Below are 15,293 nucleotides of genomic sequence, written 5' to 3' on the forward strand. Positions count from 1 at the left end.
TTTTTCTGCTGTCAGCGTGGCCCTTGAGGAGGAATGTTAACTGCCACCAAGTAAACAGGAGCACCCACAGAAAAATGGTGCAGGGGAGGAAATGGGCCCAGAGACAATAGGAAGAGGAATCTGGATGGAATTTTCTCCTTTTTAAAATAATCTTTGTTTTAAATTGTGGCAAAATACATAGCACAAAAGTCTGCAGTTTTAATCACTTTCCAAAAAGTGTATAGTTCAATAGTGTGAAATACAGTCACATCGTTATGTAATATATCTCCAGAATTTTCTCATCTTGTAAAATCAAAACTCCATACCCATTAAGTGATTCCCTATCACCCCACCCAGGATCAGGAACCACTTCCATTTCTGTGAGTTTGACTGCTGTGTGTATCTCATACAAGTGGAATTTGTGCTTTTGTGTCTGACTTTTATCACCCAGCTTAATGTCCTCAAGGTTCATCCATGTTGTACCATGTGTCCAAATTTCCTTCCTTCTTAAAGCAAGTAGTGTCCCAGTGAGTGTAATATTACATTAGTCTCTCCATTCATCACAGGAGGACCCTTGGGTGCTTTCTACCTTTGACTACTATGACTAACACTGCTCTCAGGATGAGTGTACAAATTTCATTGCAATTTTTAAATGTTTTGGATATGTAACCAAAGTAGAAATGTTGGCTAATATTATAATTCAATTTTTAATTTTTTAAAAAACTTCCATATTCTTTCTCACAGTGTCTGCACCCTTTTGCATTCCTACTAACAACGCACAGGAATTCCAGTTTCTCTCCATCCTCCCCCCCACCGATGACTGTGATTCTCTGGGTTTTTTTAATAGTAGCCATCCTAACAAGTGTGAAGTGCCTTTTTTTTTTAATGCCTCTACATGGCCTACATTTTTCTACAATGAACATACAGTACACTCAAGATTAAGGACAAACATGTAAAACACTGAAGATGAAAACTAAATCTTATGGGGAAAATAGGTTGCAAACGAATGAAAGAAATGGATTTCTTTTTTAAGACTGAGGCAAATTGTTGCATTCTCCTGTGGGTTCATCTAGAGAATCATTTCTACACTCTTCAAGAGTTTATCACCAGATCAGCTCTGGCTGCCACAATCCATTGGAGAAGTGTCCGTAATTCATGGGCCACGAACACAGTTCCTATAACCACTGGGAAGAAAGCATCCCCAGTACACAAAGGAGAAACCAATGCACAAAGCTGCTGAGAGCCAGTGGTGATCTCAAAGATCCCCAACAGCTGAACAAGTCTGGTCATCTTCCAAATCTTTCTTCTCAGTCTTGGAATCCTCATCTCACAGTTCTCTATTGAGCATCGCTAGGTTCCCACTTGTTCTCCTTCCAAAGCCACAAAGGGTCCTCTTTCCAAAGTAATGTAAAGGGAAAACAAGATGATGCAGCAACTTCCCCCAAAGAGGAGCACAACTGCTCCCTCGTGTTTACAATCAACAGAGAAGATCCCCACAAAACCCATGACCCTCATGTCTGGGTGGCAGAGTCACAGAGGCCCCATGTTACTGGCTATTACACAGAACTTCTCCCTTTGAAAGACAAAATGTTCCTAAAGTGAAATCATTCTTCCCACTGGCCTTTACACATTGCTTCACTCTTGAAGGTGAGGTCACACGATATGACTTATTCATTGAGACAAAGGTAAGGAGATTAAAAACAAAATCCCCCAACTGCATATTTAACCAACCTCCAGCTCCCAGAAGAGATGGTCTATTCTTTTTGGTGTGATTATCTCTTTCCTCCTCCCCCTGCCCCTCATCTTCTCTTCCTCTAGGTTTTGGTTTCTTTCTATTCAGCAGAATAGAGGGAATGGCAGCAGCAGTACCCAGAAACCTGAAGAAAAGAGGTGAGAAACTGAGGAAGGGGCCACCTTCAGTTTTAAAGAGGAGCTCTGTTCAAATGAGGCCAAAGGGATTCAGGATCGATGTCTGTTCTCTCTCCTAGATGACACCTAGAAAGCAGAATCCAGCTCTGGCTTCTTAGAAAATGATCCACACCCGATAGCCGGATGGCACTGTCCCAAAATCACACCTGCCCTTGACCAAGCCCAGGGCTAACCTCCAAAGGAAGCCAAACCTTGGAAATACAGGGCACAGACCATTGAGAAAAAATGACTCTAGGGCCCAGGGACAACACAAAACCTCCACCTAGGTTCCAACAAGACTAATCAAATTTCTGAGGGAAAATTTCAAGAATCAACAGCCAGACTGGGCCACTTTACAAACTGCGAGAAAAGGAGTAAGAGGAAGTCTCACTGTCTTGGGACCACGGAACCCAGAAAAGCTAGCAGGGAGGAAAAGATGACTGTGTGAGAACAACACAAGTTAAAACCATTCATTGTCTCAACAACACACCAGCGTCTAAACACCACTTAGCTCTGTACCTTCCTGACAAGGATTTATAGTTTGAAATCTGTCATCCACCAAGACTTGTTCTGTGTATTCCAGAGAAAACCAGAAGCAAAAAAGAAAGGAGAAAGATCTTTCTAGGCTCATTAGAAGGTGAGTTTGTCCCCAATGGAATGGAGGCCTCAGACGATCATGAACACCCAGTCCCCTCTGGTGGTAGAGTAGAGTGCTGGGGAGAAAGAGGACCTGTTATAAACATGGAGTTTATAACTCCATATGCCTCTGAACTTGTTACATCAAGCACTATTTGTGGTTCACTAGCCTCAAAATTCAGGTGCTCAAAACTTGCAAAGCCACTCTCCACTCCAAGTCCATACCCCTTACCCCAAGTTCACTGTCAAAGACAACAAAGGTGAGAGTACTGCCCAGCCTCTAAGAGGAACAAGAGAGCAAGAATAAGACACGGAACAGGAAGATGACAAAAATACTCAAACTCTCAATCTAAAATCCATGTATGGATTGTCATTAAACAATCTTCTTCCCATGATATACAAAGATACACACCATCATGGGTCTACATGTACAGTTTGTACAGTTAGAAGCAACCCCAGAAAGAATATCACTGGAAATATTGCCTTAGAAACTCCTTTATAAAAGATATCATAGTCCCAGGTAACGGAAATGACAAGTGACAAACATAAATTCTATTTTTTTGAGACAGGATATTGCTATGCAACCCAGAGTCGGCCTCAAATTCACCAACCTTCTACTTCAGCCTCCTGAGTGCTGGGATTACAGATGTGCACTACCAGGGCCGGTTTTAAAATTCTAATTTTTTTCTTTAAAAAAAAATCCCCTCTCCTTAAGGAAAAGTAAACTCTACTCTAATTATGAGAAGAATTATACATTACTTTCTTTGGTTACTTTTCCAGAAGGAAGTATTCCTCCATATTGTGCTAGAAACCAAAATTAAATGACACTGGATTCCTCTGGAGTAAGACGCTAGGAGGAAGGAAGCAAAGGAAATGGCAAAGAGACAAAGGGAAGGGTACAAGAAAGGGATATGGGCTTTCCTGCTATTCCCTTTGAAATGTTCAGCACCAATGGGATCTAGGTCCCCAAGAAAACCAGGTAGGGAAGCCAATGAACACCATAAAGAAAGAAAGGAAGGAGCCAGGCACAGTGGAGCATACCTGTAGTCCCAGCACTAGAGAGGCTGAGGCAGAAGAATTGAGAGTTTCAGGCCAGCCTAAGCTACATAGCAAGATCGTATCTCAAAAAAACAAAGGAGAGCTAGGGGTGTAGCTCAGTGGTAGAGCACTTGCCTAGCACGCACAAGGTCCTGGTTCCCTCCCCAGCACTGAAAAAAAGAGAACAGGAAGTAAATGAGATGTTCTAAATAATTCCAGCTTTGGCCATGCAAAGAAGCATTAGTCACACAGGTAATGAGCTCGTACAGGAAGATGATTCCTAGGCTCAGCTTGAAGACGTTAAGTATATCCATTCTGGCCCAGGAGTGCCAATTACATTTTCAAGCTGGCAATTAGACATAATGTCCCAAAGACAATTACCAAATAATGCCAAATGCAAATCCATCTGAAAGCAGCTATTCTTTCCAAACTGCTCTTCTGCCCAACTCAACTCCCTCACAAACAACTGACCCACATGAACTAAATTCTAACAGCTACTGGTCAAGAGAGTCCAAGATGACAGGATTTTTTAAAAATCTAGGAATATCTCAAACATCATTCTGCCACCAAACCAGGCCCATCCCTTATACTCACAGCCTCCCCACAGCCTAGAAGAAATTACCCAAAGGAAACAGAAGAGTATATTTGCACCCACTACAGTCCTATCCAGCCTCCAGATCATCATAAATGTTCCTTGAGTATGTGTGTGAGTGTATGTGCATGTGAGTGCATGTGTGCACATGTGTGTCCGTGGGTATGCATGTGTGTGTTTCTGTTTAGTTGACTCAGTTCCTGCCCTCGAGGAGCTTGCAGGAAGGTATCCTGCAGAGGTCACAGGTATCCATCATGAGAAGAGAACTGGTTTTATCTATCGACCCAAAGTCTAAATGAGTAGACAGTCAGAACCAGGTTTTCACTGTTTTTTTCCCCTGGCACCTAGCTCAGTTTTCTGTGCACACGATGCACTCTGTATGCAATAAAAGCAAAACAATGGGCTGGGAATGGTGGTTCACTTCTATAATCCCAGCTACTCAGGAGGTGGAAGTAGGAGAATTAAGGTTCAAGACATAGCCAGGGTGACGTTAACTCAAGACTCTATCTGAAAAATAAGCTACAAGCAAAAGGGGGGTGGCTCAAACGGTAGAGCACTTGCCTAGCAAGCTTGACGCCCTGAGTTCAAACTCCAGTATCACTGAGAGAGAGAGAGAGAGAGAGAGAGAGAGAGAGAGAGAGAGAAGCAAAACAAGAGCAAAATAATAATCAGAGGATTTATTTGAGGACCTACTGTGTGCCGGGACTTATGCTAAGCTCTTCTTTATTCTGGATGCCAAAGATGCTCATGAATACAGCTTATCCTGGGCTCTCCCCTTTGACAATGGAACAACATAAAAAGTACATCTCAAGGAAGAAGTCCCTGACAGTAGGAGCTGTGAAAATCCTTGCTATGGTGAGAAAAGGAGTGACTTTCACCACTGTCTGCTGGAATCCTTGGGAAGTAAGAGGAAAGACAGCACAGCACAGGCCGCATGCCATCCCCACTCACTCCACCGTCCCATCCCTTTGAAGTTGAACCCTCCATTTGGTAAGGCCCACTCAGGTCCCTGTGGAAAATCAGGCTGGCAGTTCTGCTAATTCAAACACTCTGCAGGGAGTGGCCACCCACTGGCTTCCGGGAGCATCACCACCACGCAGCCCGGGCTACACCCCCAGCCTTTAATTTTGCAAGTTGGTGGTTTGGCTGAGTTGCCATCCTGGACTTTGGGAAGCCACACCCCTTGCGGTGTGACCAGCTGGCAAGAAAGAGAGCCCACACATTGATGGGCAACACACAGACACACCCCATGAACTCCAAAATGCTGTTCTGGCCGCGCAAGCCAACCCCAAGTCCACAGAGCCTATAGGTTTCTTGGAAGCAGGCACCTGAACAGTCAGCTTTAGCAGTGAGCACCCAGCCTGGCCAAAGCTTCCAGGAGACCTGAGCTCTTCTCTCACCCTGGCTGTCTGGCACAGCTAACCTTCTTCTTCTCATCCCTCCCTGCCATTGAAGAGCTGGGAATTTCCATATTCCACAGTAAGCTTGTCTTCAGGGATGGTCTGCCTAGGGGCTGAAGAATGGACAAGATCCTTGCTTCTCACTGCTTGTGTCCTGCCAGAAATGTACAATGTCAGGCCTGCCCTGAACCTTCTAAATCAGATTCTGAATTTACACACACACACACACACACACACACACACACACACACACACACGCCAGTGATGCACTGTATTAAGCCCCAATTAGATGCTCTCTCCAGCCTTTGGAGAAAGAAATCTGATAGCCGAATTGAACGTTCCTTGGGCTTTCTTTACAGCATGCTAGGACACCTTGCCTCTGATGGTGGGACCTCAAGTTTCTTCCATGTACCTAGGGCCAGGGACCCATCTACCCAAGGAGCACTTTGAAGAGACATTATTGATCTGCACAGAAACAGAATTTCAGAGGTTCTGCAGGAAGCCTGGCCTTGCCTTGCCTGAACCCCAGGGATGCACCCATGAGGCCCAGTGCCCGCCCCCCCCCACAGGGCCCCAAGGCTGTAGTGTCATAGCACAAACAGTCATTTCCCTGGAACCACAGAGGTGTTCCTCCAGGGGCTCTGCAGTTCCAAAGTCCTGGGAAGGTGGGGTTGCTTGCTGTGATTCACAGATTAGCACGGCCACTGCCACTGTGAGCCAGGACACCCCTGCTACCCACTTTGGGAAGGAGGTCTTGGTATTGCTATCCAATGCCAACCTGAGCGCTGCAGCACTGGGCTGTGTGTGTGTGTGTGTGTGTGTGTGTGTGTGTGTGTGTGTGTGTGTGGTGTGTGTGACAGACAGAAAGAAACTGAGACCTTCACCCAAAGAAAGCAATTACTCCTTGCTGCCAGGTATCTGACGAATGTTCCAGTTCAGGGAAGACAGAAGCAAAGCAAAGAGAGGCCTTGCCCTTGGGATGCCTTTACCCCCAGGTCAAACAACAGCGTAGTTTTTCCTGTCCTCCTGATGTACCTGGAAGCAGGGCCAGTCCAAGGCTTGCAAAAGGAAGTATGGGCTCCAGTGTCTTCCTGGGAAATACTATGCAGTGGGGTTAGAGAGAGTATCTACCCCAGAGGGCAGTGCTCTGTTATAATCCCCAATTTAGCTGGTGGAGTGGCTCAAGTGGTAGACCATCTGCCTAGCAAGCATGAGACCCTGAGTTCAAACCTCAGTGCCACTAAAAATATAACCCCCAATTAGGAAATAAGGAAACTGAGGAACAAAGCACTGAAGTCCCTGTCCAAGGTCATGGTTGACTCTCGGCTACTGCACAGCAGACTTGACACCTGGGCAAGGCTTCTCAAAGGAAGAACTGTTCAGCCAATTTCCCTCCCAGCTTGACTTCTCCAAACCTGCGATGTGATCCTCCAAAGAGGCAACACAGCCCAATTTTGTTCAAGGTAACCTCAAGGGCAGCAAATGAACCACAGGACACATTTTGGGACCCCCTGCTCTAGAGGATTTCATGGAAAAGCTGGACTTGGTACAGCACATCCGGGCCAGGAGACTGCTCTATCACAGAGGGTGGAAGGATTTGGAGAAGCAGATCTAAGAGCTCCAGTTTTGGGATAACAGGGTGAGAATTTGTCCCTCCTCAAGGGCACATTGTAGGAGCCACCTTCTGCCAGCCCTAAAGCTCTGGCATCCCCATACCACCAATGCCTAACCACCAACATCCCTACCATCAACACATCAACCATCCCATCCTATGAGGCCCTTGTCCACAGAGCCTTCCTTGGCTACCCCATCTGTCCCAATCACCCCACCTTGCAGCAGCCAAAAACCAGGAGCTCAAAGCTTAGTCTGACTGGACTAGTTATTTGCCTCATAGCTTCAGAGCCTAGAGGCTGGCTCCTTTTGGCTCAAAAATGCTCTTTGTTCTAGTCTGTGCTCTCCAGGGGCCACAGTTCAACAAACCAGAGAAAATAAGCTCCAAAATTTGTGAAGCTATGGTAGTTCCCACTTTCAAGAAGCCTGCTATGGGTGCCACACATCCATTATTGCCAGTCCTTATAAGGATTCTATAAAGTAACCATCATTATGTTCCTCTGACAGGCGAGAAAATCAAGACTTGCTCTGATTGCTAGCCAAAAGTGCCCTGGTCATGAGTGTGAGATACACCATTTAGCTTGGGTCTGTGGACTGCAGTCTGTTGTGTACTAAAGGGTGCACTTCCAGCAAAAGACCCAGTAATGAGAAGCGCAAGCTCTCTGGACAAGGGCAGGTCAGCCAAGCTCCCCCGTGACTAGGACCTGAGAACTTCTCCCAGGCTACCCCAAGTGATCTGATCCAACAAAGGAGTTTGCGAAGGTCATTAGTATAGCTGATCCCTGGGATAGGATGAGATGAGGCACTAGGACCAATCTGGAATCAAGAGTTCCAAGGTGCTGAAGCCACAGCCCTGATTGAATGTGCCAGGCCAGACCCTGGGTAATTACCCAGCCGTAATGGGATCTGATATTTATATTAGTCATGAGCCTGACAGAGAAAATGTGTTGTTTTCTCAGACACAGCCATGGAGACAACACCTCAATAATTCATTGCACACAAGCCATCCTTGATCAAGCCTAAGCTTCTACAGGACAACAGCTCAAACTGAGGAGAGCAGTGAGTCTATGCTTAGCCACATGCAGGCCCTACAGCAAACTAAGGCTCCATCAGGAAGCTGACTCAGTTTCCTCAGACATTTTAAAGAGAAGTAGACTATATGTTAGAAGATAAACAGAAGAAGGGAATAGAGACACATCTGTAGTCTGACGCTAAATTCCTAAAGGGATTGCTGGGAAACTGCAAACCTTACTGAAGTAGAAACTTTACCCATAACGCCTGTTCCTTCCACTCTCCTATGGGGAATCCCAGAGCAGGAAGGGACATTACAACTCACAGATTTCAACCCGCACAAGAAAAGAGAGAAGAGACCAGAAGTTAAATCACTTCTTCAAAGTCATGGCCAAATAACTAGAGAACGCTGATGAAATCCAAAAATGAAAAAAGAAACTAATAATGTGAAAAATTTTAGTGAAGAACCCAGTACTGGAATAATTGGGCCCATGTTCCAACAGAGGGAAAATGTGATTAAGTTTTGTTCTTTACCTCCTAAAAATGTCCACATTCCATTCTTTTCAAAATACCTAAGTCATTGACTAGGTACTGTTTGGAAGCCAAAAATAATAATGAGTAGAGGCTGCATGACGCTTGTCCACAATCTTGGGTTCCTTTGATCAAAAAGGATCTTTCAGTCCCAAAGATCAAATGCATGTAATTCTAGAACACCTTGCTGAAACTTCTTTCCCTCAGAATTTCAGATGCTGAAAACTCCTGCCTTCCCCAGGACTCCAGCTCCTGCTCAAACCACCATGGGTCCCGGATGAGGGTGAGGGTCACTGAACATGCCTGAGGATGGGTGGAACTCTGTGGAAAGGCAGCGAAGATTGGTTTGGAAAGGCTAGCACTAAAATAATTGTTCTAAACTTGAGTCAAATACTTTCTTCTGCAACAAGTCTCAACAAATCTACCAAATATTTGAAAAGTGAAAAGTACAAGGGACAAAAAATCAGATTGCAAGATCTCAAGGGTAGAAAGCAAAGCTTATAAAAGGCCCGACTTATATATAGTGAGCTGGCCACATACATGGTTTAATTGAACAAATCAAGGGGCAGGTATTAAGAGATCTGAGCATATTTCAAAATGGACTCATGATATGGAAAATAATTTGATCTTATTCTACATTGGCCACACATCTTTCCAAATCAAACACAACCATCTCTTATCCTAGGTTGATTTCTTATAGAAACTTCCAGCTATGTCTACTCAGCTAGTCTTGGAGCTACAAAATAGAGCCAAATATGTACTATTTGTTTTTTGGGTTTTTTTTCTAATGTTCATTGCCAAAAACCTATTTTCTTGTGAAAACTGACTGAAGCTATGCTTGGTCATCATTTAGGAAAAAGATTCTTTCTTTTTTGTGGACTATCTGATGAGCAGTAGTATTTATTTGCCTCCTTGTAAAAAGACTTTTGAAGCTGTGTTTGAAAGCCTCAGGATCACAAAACCACCACATCTTATTTTTAACTCATTGAAAAAAGTTTTCATTATGATCAAAATTGCCCACTTCCTGAAAAACAGGCGATTTTTTTAAAGTTCACACAAATCACTCCATCTAGAGAATATTTTAAATGCATGCAACTCTGAGCCATCTTTCCCCTAAGGACAGTTGCTGGATCTCAGGAAGGGGAAAATTCCCAGGACTGAAGCCTGTGGGTAGGTGAAGGAAAGGGAATTGAGTAAGAAGGCTGGATGAATAAACTGTTGTTAAGAGGCAGAGGCCGGCTAGGAAGACCTGTGTTTAGAACCTTCCTTAATCTGAGGCTTCCTCCTTCACAGAGAAGGGAGCCTCCAACACCAACAAGATAACTCCACGAAGCTGGCCAGCCAAAATCTGAAGGCTTCCAGAGCACTGAGAAGAGAAGGCAGCGAAGGATGGTTCTACTTTTTCTCCCTTATTCCAACACACCAGTATTTTCCAAAACACAAGTGTGCTGCCACAAAACACAGCTGAGCTCCAGCACCTAACATGATGTATAATTAATGACCCCCGACAGCGCGCTTCAATTCGCCCTTGGGTTTTACAGTCTCCCCACCCCGCCCCCAGCCTCTGCCTTCCTCCTTCCCTTATCACCTAGGAGGCTGCTACAAGTTGCTGTGCCCTGTGAAGTTTGAGGGGTACTAGGATTAACTTTACTAGGAAAGCTGTGAACGTTTGGGGAGCCAGATGTCTGCCTACCTTGCTCTACTCCCCATAGATATCCCCTCCCTCCACAACTGTGAGTGCTGTGAAGTCCTCTTTGATAGGAATTACAAAAAAAAAAAAAAAAAAAAAAGGCAGCTTGGTACTTCTTTTCCAGGTTTTTCTTTTTTATTCTGTGGCTTTCTAACAAATACTGTCCCAGTCCCCCACCCTCCAGCTAGTGGCAGGTGGCAGGCAGGAACACCTCTAGGGTCAGGCCACAGACCAGGAAGTCAGTTCAGAAGCCATATATCTAAGCATGTATCTAAGGTGTAGTGAGCCTGGGTGCTGATGGGCGTCTGCGCTAGGAATCGCTTATGGAGACATCCAGGCACCTCAAGCGCCAAGGAAGGGGTTCCCCCGTGAAGCCGCGGCCTCCGCGTACTCTCTTAGGCAAGCTCCAGCTCAGCGCTGCTGGTGGCGTTTCCGGGGACCCAAAGTGGGTGGCATGGGGGCGAAAGTACAGAGGCAGCAGAACCTGGGTGGGGGAATGTTCTGTGAAAAAGAAATCTAAGGGATGAAGTGGGAGGTGACATCAGATTTGCAACCTCGCCACGTTCCTAAAGTGGCAGCCCCATGGGTTGTTTCCAATTCTGGTATGGATCTCCCCAACTTTCTCTCGTCCCCCTCCAAATTACCCCACTTTCTTTGGCCACGTTCCTACCCCGGGATTCTCTCGCGCAAAAAAATTTTCTCCCAAGGACCTTTCCTTCTTTCGGACCCCACGAACTCATCTCCCTAACAGGCTCCTAAAGTGCGGGTTTATGTGCTCCTCTCGCCCACCTCAAGGACCCAAACGGTGGCAGGTGAGCGGTTCGGAGCACGCACCCAGCGGCCCCAGCTTCCTCGGTCCCCGCGAGGTTGGCTCTCCTCGCCCCGCACCACGGCAACCCAAGAGGTGCCTGTCCCACACCCTGGCCCGCCCGCAGGTGCCGACAACCCTACAATAAACAAGGGGACAGGACGCCGCGTCCGCGTCCAGAAGCGCACCAGTTGGGGGCAACTCCTCACCCTCCGACTAGCCACCCGCTACCCGAATCCTAGCGCGCAGGGAGAGAGAAGGGAGGGGAAGGCGGCCAGGGGAAGGCGGCCAGGGATGCAGGGAGGAACCGCGCGGAGCGGAGCGAGGAGGTGGGCTGCTAGGGACGCCGAGAAGCGGTGGGGCTGGCGCAGGGGGCGGGCGCCCCGGGCGCGCTTTACCTTCGTCTTGCCCCCGCAGTGACAGCAAACGGTCCACAGGTACTTGAGCGTCCGCCAGAGCAAGATGATGAAGAGGCCCCCGAAGAAAGTCACCATGGAGGAGGCCAGGAAAGCCCACCACATGCGTTGGCCCCGGCTGTCGCACGGCACCTCCATGGTCACCGGGATGATGAGCGCATCCATCTTGGGCTCGTGGACCGAGGACGAGGAGGAAGAGGAGGAGGAGGAAGAAGAGGAGGAGGAAGAGGAGGAGGAGGACGCGTCTAGGCTGAGATGGTTCGCGTGGATATTGCTACTCATTCTAAGACCGCTGCCTCCGCCGCCGCCGCCGCCGCTGCTGCCGCCGCCGCCGCCGCCACCATTTGCCATAGCTAGCAACGGGCGGCCGGCGCAGGGGCTCGGGGGAGCTCCTCCCGCCGCCAGCGCCACCCCGAACACCCATCAACAGCCATGTTGCTGCTACTGCTGCCGCCGCCGCCGCGGAGCGCGGAAAGGGGGCGGGGAGGCGCCTGGGCTCGGGGCGCTGTGCGCGACCTGGCGGGGTGCGCGGAGATATATACAGCCAGCAGCCGCCGCCCGCCCTCCCCCCCGGCCGCCGGCCCTCTCGGGGGGAGGGGATGGTGCGGGCGGGCGGCTCCCCCTCCCCGGCCCGCGCCCCGCTCGCCCGGGGCTGCGCTGGCCCCGAGCGCCGAGAGCCAGGGGGCGCCGCGGGCCGCCCGCGCCCAGGGTCTGCACCACCCCCCGGGCCCGCCCCAGCTCCACGCTTGGGCCCGGGTGCCCTCTGCGCCGCGCCTCCCGCCGTGCGCCGAGTGTGTGCGCTGCGCTCTGGCCAGGGACCCTCCCTTCCCCGCGCGCCTCCCGCGCCACTAACGAGCCGCTCTAGGTTTATTAGGCAGCAACTCGTTAATAATGTAGAATCTGTCCCCTCCGCCCGGACGCCTCCGCGCTAGCTCGCCTCCCCCGGCTGCGCTCGGCTCCCGATCGCCGCCCCTGTGCGCGCCGGGCCGCGGCAGGTTCACTGCGTCCGGCCGCCGAGCTGCCGCCGCTTGCTAGCCCATGCTCGCGGGACCCCTAAGTCGCATCTAAGCCTCCCTGGCCTCCGCTCTCTCTTCTCCTCTCCTCCTCCGGCTCCTCTTCGTCCCCGTCCTCGCCGCCCGAGTCTTTCGGCGCGCACCCCGCGCAGCAGTGGCAGCTGCAGCAACTGGAGCGGGCGCGGGCTCAGGCCGCCAGAAGCGGGAGGGGAGGAGGCTCGCCGAGCTGGCTCACCACAGCTTCGGGCCGGGTAGGGGCAGACAGGCCCCTCGGTGATGGCCGGGCACGCGCCCCTTACCCTCCGCCCCGCAACGCGCAGGGTGTAGTGTCCCTGACCTAGGCGCGGGACCGAGGCAACTATCTCCAATGTGCTGCGCAGGGAAGGACTCGGGCAGGCTGTTTTCCCCAAAGGAGTCCGGGTTGGGAGGGGAGGAGTGGGCAGCTGTCAACTCAATTCCACCAGTGGAATGCCCCAAGATGCTCCGATTTGGAGAGTGAGGATACTTTAGGATACACCTAAGACCCGTAGTTCGCTTCTTGCGGTGTTTCCTAGGCCTGCCAGTGCCCCTGGTATAGCTGAAGGGCAGAGCCATCTGGTAGGCTGGCGGGTGGTCTGTGGCCTCTGACAGCAGCAGGTGGTTTTTCTCCCTTTTCCATATTAAGCAACAAAGGCTGCCTAAGAGAGCAGGCAAGAGATGGTAGAAGAGACCTGGCCTCCAGCAAGGTAAGGGCCCCAGTGGACATCAGGGAATCTTAAAGGGTCATTTTTCCCCACTCCTTCATCTAGTCTCAGACTTCAGTGATGAGAGGAGTGTAGCTGGAGAAGTATACTTCAGGCTTCATTCAGTCTGCTTTTCTATATTTGGGGTTCTCTCCTCCCCCCCCTTAAAAAATAAAGAGGGCCAGGTTTGTTCGACAGCTCACACACACACACACACACACATCCCCATGCCACCTTAGGAATCCCCCTTCTGATGGGCTCAGAAACTTGCTCCCTCTGGATACACCCTTCCTCCAGCTACCAGCTGGACCACAAGTTTTTCCAGCACTAATTAAAACGAAGATGATCCCCTGGTTGCCCACAGTGATTTCCCCCAAAGTTTCCAGCTCATTAGTTTAAGCCTAATTGGAATTCTCAGGTTCCTTCCTGCTCATCCTGTGGTAAGTTGGTCCAAGTTAGCATCCTTAACTGCATAGGCTTTCTCTGCCTGAATAGAGGTCTGCCCTTCCCTTACCCTTAGAGGTCTTAGTTGCAGGGAAGAAAGAGGGTCAGAGGACAAGCCCTGCAGAGGCTGAAGCTTCACCTGATTGATTCAGAGTATATTCACTGGGCTCAGTATACACATTTATTAAAAAAGAGTTAAGGCCAAAGTCAAAGGGGAAAATGGACCCAGGTAAGAGTCCTTGAGTATTGGTACCCCAAAAGCAGTAAAAGAGAACTGCAGATAGTATTTTCCAGAAAGTGAAATTGTCTCAGTCTCCCTCTTTATGTCATCTGAAGTTCCATCCTGTCTCTGCAGAGCCTTTTCCTAAATGGGCAAGGCCAGGTGCCAGATTTTCTGAACATGGTGCAGAAGTTTGCAAATGATGTGGAAGTGGCTAAAGAGCTAACAGAGGATCTCATCTGATGACACCTCAACCCTAGTGCATTCAGTTCAGTGGCCACTCTGTCACGTCAGCCCCACACACACAACGGTCCTGGGTCCTCTCCAGCATGGAGTTGGGAGAATTGGCTTTAGAAGGCTTGCATCTTGAGGTGCAAGGTGACTGTGGCATTGAGGTTCCCTTATTTATTAGTCTTCTAAAAGGCTGTACTTAGCTTCCTTTGTGAGCGAGTTAAGGACTGTCCTTAAATCATGCCCAAGATTTGAAATTGTAAGACAAAACACCCATAACATAAAAAGAGCAGACTGGACTCTCCCCAGTGGGGTAGGAAACCCTCAGAATGAATTCCCTCCTCCACAAAACTAAACTTGACTTTCCAGACAACCCGTACAGCCCAGATCCCTGGCAGCTGTGCCTTTTAGCCCTCAACTGCAAAGTCCCCAACATATGCTATGTTTCTCCTCCATCACCACCTTCATTGTCTCAGCATCCTTCCAGAGGGTGATGAAGGCAGAGGAGGTACCAGCTCTTTCTGCTCTCTTCATCATCCCTGCCTTTGCTGACTGAAGTTTTTAGCAACATCAGTGTTAAACCCCAGTTTAGTGGGGTTTTGACGGTGATTTAACTCACTGTCAAGTCCATATCCTTCCATCCCTGCAATCTCTAGTCCCTTGCCACTTCCCTGAATGGCTTGACTGTAAGTACTGAAAGAGAGTGCCACAATCCGCCAGAAATAGATGCCATCAGGCCTCTGCCAGCTCTCTCCAGCCACTACCACATCGTCCACAAACTTCTGCACCTGACCTTGCCAATTTAGGAAAAGGCTCTGCCAAGACAGGCTGGAACTTTGATCTTAAAAGGAAACTTAGGTATCATTCATTCATTGTGTTCCCTCATGTGTAAAACCAGAATAAAACAGGCACTACTCTGTCTACTTCAAAGGGTTGTATGTAAGAATGAGAAAGAAAATATTATACAGATCTTGACTGTAATGTCTACGACACCCAACACTGGAAAAACTCAGATCTTCCAACTCCCACACCAGTACTCGAGT

The 15,293-nt window shown here is 48.8% G+C and overlaps 1 protein-coding gene across 37 annotated transcripts in view; it reads right to left on the minus strand.

The window, feature by feature from the left end:
• The window catches only part of Kcnma1 (potassium calcium-activated channel subfamily M alpha 1), a 718,079-nt gene extending 705,881 nt beyond the window's left edge, over positions 1-12,198 (minus strand). For 12 of the 37 annotated variants that reach the window (XM_074079251.1, XM_074079250.1, XM_074079244.1 and 9 more), the window contains exon 1: positions 11,603-12,158. In XM_074079251.1, the coding sequence (XP_073935352.1) occupies positions 11,603-11,971 (369 nt within the window). In that variant the 5' untranslated portion in view covers positions 11,972-12,158. Of the gene's footprint in view, positions 1-11,602 lie in introns of all 37 variants that reach the window. The other 25 variants (XM_074079236.1, XM_074079235.1, XM_074079234.1 and 22 more) reach the window with 9 other exon arrangements.
• Between the last annotated feature and the right edge of the window lie 3,095 nt (positions 12,199-15,293).

Source organism: Castor canadensis, chromosome 7 (genome assembly GCF_047511655.1).
Source record: "Castor canadensis chromosome 7, mCasCan1.hap1v2, whole genome shotgun sequence".
Lineage (NCBI taxonomy): Eukaryota > Metazoa > Chordata > Mammalia > Rodentia > Castoridae > Castor > Castor canadensis.